Raw genomic sequence first — 4,823 nt, forward strand, 5'->3', positions numbered from 1 at the left:
AGGAGAACGAAGAGGTAAAGGGAAACAATCTTCCATTACTGGTGATATTTATAGATTTTAACTAAACCTCATTTCACCAGATGGCCCAACTGATATTTTAGCATAACCTCGGGGGTCCTACAGGGAGACCCACTGGCTCCATATCTCTTTGAAGTTGTTTTGGACTACGCCTTGAGGAAAGCATTTAAGGGAAGAAGGAGGAAGTAGGTTTAACTCTAGAAAAATGCAAAAGTAGAAAACACAGTCCAAGAACCATCACCGATTTGCACTTTGCGCATGATATTGTTTTAACATCTAACACTCAAGCAAGCCCAGAACTACAGTACATAAAAGAACTGAAGAAACTGCAGCAGATGTTGGACTCTCTCTAAACTCTAAAAAAACAAAATATATGACAACCGAAAGGAAAATTAGAAAGAGTAAACGATTTAAAGTATGTAGGAAGCCATCTAGGATGTACTGAAAATGACATAATAAAGAGAAAAGCAAGTCATGCCTGCTTGGCAATGTACAAGATGAAAAAGATGTGGAGATTGGAATTGAAAAGAAAGCTTTAGAGTCACCATAGAAACAGTACTTTTACGGTACTGAGACGTGGACGATCACCAATACAATTGCCAATAGACTCAACGGCACAACTCTTGAAAACAGCATTGAATGCCAAAGTTGATGAGAACAACCATATCAGAAATGAGTCATTATATGGACATATACCTCGCTTAACAGATACCGTCAGATGGCGAATGATGAGGACATTGTTATCGCAGCAGCAGCACTGATCAAGTTGAACATAATCAACTCTTCTGGACATGGTGCACGCGGCAGAGGTAGACCAGCTAAGACTTGCATTGATGTCCTACGAATGGACAGATGCTTCAACAGACGAAGAGAATAAAATGCTTGACGGAAGACCGTGCATTGTGGAAAGAATTCATTGCTCGGGAAAGAAGCTAGTCCCGGCATAAGTAAAGTAAGGTATGTAATTATAGACCAAGGATTGCCAGTAGCGAAATTGTAAGTAAATAATTGTTAAACACATTTATAGTAATGTAATAGTAATATATTTATAACGGTGTTTATATGTGTTGTTTATTAATGTGATGTTTTGCTGAGGGAAACAATTGAAATAAATACAGATAAAGAATAATCTGAATCTGATAATAAAATTATGATATGATAAACAATGTATTACAGTGATGGGCTACTTACCTTGTGGACTGTCTTGTCGATCCCAAAAATAAAGAGTGATTGCATCAAAATCATGTTAACGACCAGGTTTTTGTGAATTGAAACGCGGAGTGCTTTCCATAGTTCCCTATTTACAGGTAAACAAGTAAATATGCATTTGTATATTTTTCTATTAATAATTATACCTTAATGTTATAATTAGCAACGACAATTATGTACAAGCCAGTTTCTCGCTTAAACATGTGTGAGCTCCAAGCCACTTGTATGAGAAAAGTTGTTTGTGGGTTAGATCTGTGCAGGTATATGTGGACTAACGATAAGACACACGCACCTTTGTAGTGAGAGGTTACAAGCTGTAATCCTGCCAGAGACAATAGTTTTTTATATACAATTTTTTGGTTTGTTAAAAGGCTGTGCTAATACAGTTATGATATCATACAAGTGGCTTGTCTAGTGGTATTAAAATGGCGGGTCTGATGGGGTTTGAAAATAAAGTGGTTGGAGAGGACTCGATGATAACGGGGCTCTATCTGGCAAAATATGCTATTGTAGGGAAGGGTTGTATGCAAATTGGATGACGTAGGAGCCTATCCCTATTCATAATCGTTTTCGTAAGTTTGCGAAAACTCCCTAGTAATACTTTTATGACAACTATCAGTCTATTTTAGACATTTTATACTATAGTTACTTTTATCTTAACTCCCAGACTAAAAAAAAGCATAAGAAATGTTGTTGAGAATTTGAGAAGTATTGAAAAGATAAAGAGATAAATTTATCTTTCTGAGTTCCAATTATTGTTAATTGTTTATATCATCCTACTTTATTTGATCCATTTGTTTTTACGGGTTTTAATAATTGTATACAATAATTCAATAATGTGTTACTCTCCTACTTTGGTTTACTTATATCTAATGTTATTTCTTTATAATTAAAATGTATATGTTGTTTACTACGATGTGGTATGTAGTTGTATTAGGTTTACTCTCGAAATGTGTCTTGAAATCACCATTTAAAATTACAAAAAAAAAATAATAATTTACATAACTTACGGAAATAAGCAGTACACGATAAGAGAAACAACCAAAGCGATGAGTGACAGAGAACCGCACACTCTCGACATCAGACTCAAAGTTTTGCTGTCCTGTATGTAATTGAAACCAATGATTATCATTTGATCTACATCATTAAACATTCAAAAATAACAATAACAACAGCGCATGATTTGGAGCTACAGTCAAAGAGTCCTTGCTACAGTTTGCTCTCTTTAAGCATGTTCCGTTAAAAAAAATTATAATATACTATTAGCCTAACATTTGTAGCTGTTTAGTTCAGCAAAAGTATTCTGTTTACGTCCAGGTTGATAAGCTGACGACATAAGAACTTTACAAGTAAAAGTACAAAATGAAGGTAGAAATAAAGTTGATAGGAAAGTTTCAAGGAAGGCAACGTCACACATGCATGTCACATCAGTCACTAACGGTCTTGAGCCGATAGACCAATTGGTAGGAAACAGTCTCACAAAATCGGTTTTGTGAAGTAAACTACATAGGTAGTAGAATATTTAAGTAAGCCTATTTAGAAGTAAAATCCTTTTTAGAAAATTAATCCTTCAAAAGAAAGACAAACTTTTTAAAGAAGGAACTGCTTTATTATGTTTATCTGGTCAATTGTTTTTTTTAACATGAAGTTTGAAATGTAATGCTTTTCCACACCGTGCCAAAGGTAGGCGTAGCTAAAACATAAGCTTACAAAAATATAAAATGTTCTTTATGACTTTAAGTGGCTTTATAATATAATATAAATCATCAAAGGTAAATATACAGTGTTTAATAAGGTCATGATGGAACATCGTAGGCTACCCTGTAGCTTCTCAACGAATAAAGTCCTATAAAAGTCAATGTGTAATAAAATGCCTCCGACGGGATTCGCACCTGCGACCTCTCGCTGACAAGGCGAGCGTCATAACCACTAGACCACGAAGGCTTCATGGTTGAACAGGTCCAAATCCCGTCGGAGGCATTTTATGCATGTGTGACGTTGCCTTCCTTGAAACTTTCCTGTCGATTTTATTTCTACCCTTCATTTGTACTTTTACTTGTAAAGTTCTTATGCCGTCAGCTTATCAACCTGGACCTAAACAGAATACTTTCAGTGCCGTAACTAAACAGCTACAAATGTTACAGGGTTACAGGGTAGACTACGATGTTCTATCATGTCCTTATTAAACACTGTATATGTACATGTGATGATTTATATTATTTTTATTCAGCAGTGTTAACGGCTAACTTCCTTCAATATTATATATATAGGCCTATATGTATGTGGTGCCTATATAGAAAAATGTATTTCACAGGCTTTAGTTATATAAGTTCAAAATACATTTGAGGCACTGTGTGTACATCAAGGAAAAATTGAGATGAAAAATATGAACGAATACATACTTCTGCTTTAGTAACTTTCATCAATACGCTGAAACTGGTAATATGGTCAGAAGAGCAAGATACTTTGTCTTGTGAATGGTCAGTGGTTATCACACCTTCATCACTCCAAGTCCTTCATTGAATCAAAATCGTATGACAATCAATATATTATTTTACTAATTGCAAATTACGCTTCATTGTTCCCTGCTTATTGTTTACTTCATTTACAACATATCCGTTTACTGTTTAAAGATTTATAAATTACAGCAAACAATATAAATCTTACTGTTGTGTTTCGTTGAAAAATAGGCAAATTGGCTCTTTGACAACAGCTTCAGTTTCGATGTAGGTTTCCTTTATGATAAAAGTTGAATAAAAATCACCACAAATAGACACATAAACTTCACTTAGCACTTAGGAAGCATATATTCCATTTTTTAGTCGTCCGATTTTCTTGAAATTATTTCTAAAACATATTTCTGGTCTAGGCAAAAATGTAGGAATGGTAATATGTTGTCCGTTTGTTAATTAGTGGGAAAACGATTATTATTCTGTTCTAACTTTTTTAAGGCATATTTGAAGAAAGCATGATTAAATATTTAGTTATCTTCTATATAATTTTAAATTATAACACATAAATATTATATGAATATAATTATGATAATCTACTATCTAACGTTTTGACTATTAAATCTCACATGAGATGTCAATGTTTTTCATTTACTTACCATTTTCTTAAATATGCTAAAATTCAATTTAGCTTCGAGGCTGGAATTGGTTACGATATCATAAACATTGCATATAAATAGTTCCGTCAAATATCTGTATTCATCCGTACTATTTCTGAAAGTATCAGTCGAATGATAAAAACAAAAGATACATGTAGGCCTATATATAGTATTATAATACTGAAAATATAAGTACAACAAATAATAATAATAATAATAATAATAATAATAATAATAATAATAATAATAATAATAGTTGGATTTGTAGAGCGCATCATGAGAAAAAGCCTCTATGCGCTATCATCATCACTATCATCAGCAGTAGCACTGATCTGCAGAGTGCTTAATGGTAGGCCTAATAGGTAAATAGTAACACTATGATAAAAGATTCAACAATAGACATTTCATAATGTGCTAATCCGATAAAATTGCTGTACTATACGTTACTTATATTGGAAAAATATTAAATAATTTATAAATATACTTA

The 4,823-nt window shown here is 33.2% G+C and overlaps 1 protein-coding gene across 1 annotated transcript in view; it reads right to left on the bottom strand.

The window, feature by feature from the left end:
* Positions 1 to 732: 732 nt before the first annotated feature.
* The window catches only part of LOC117110528 (versican core protein-like), a 26,169-nt gene continuing 22,078 nt past the window's right edge, over positions 733 to 4,823 (bottom strand). Inside the window, exons 15-20 of the mRNA XM_033253275.1 lie at positions 4,337 to 4,451; positions 3,895 to 3,962; positions 3,630 to 3,741; positions 2,238 to 2,329; positions 1,210 to 1,315; positions 733 to 873 (exon numbers count right to left, since the gene is read on the bottom strand). Of these exons, the coding sequence (XP_033109166.1) occupies positions 733 to 873; positions 1,210 to 1,315; positions 2,238 to 2,329; positions 3,630 to 3,741; positions 3,895 to 3,962; positions 4,337 to 4,451 (634 nt within the window). The remainder of the gene's footprint in view (positions 874 to 1,209; positions 1,316 to 2,237; positions 2,330 to 3,629; positions 3,742 to 3,894; positions 3,963 to 4,336; positions 4,452 to 4,823) is intronic.

The sequence above is a fragment of the Anneissia japonica genome, unplaced genomic scaffold (genome assembly GCF_011630105.1).
Source record: "Anneissia japonica isolate Jap-2015-1 unplaced genomic scaffold, ASM1163010v1 scaffold3434_len466720_cov178, whole genome shotgun sequence".
Taxonomy (NCBI): domain Eukaryota; kingdom Metazoa; phylum Echinodermata; class Crinoidea; order Comatulida; family Comatulidae; genus Anneissia; species Anneissia japonica.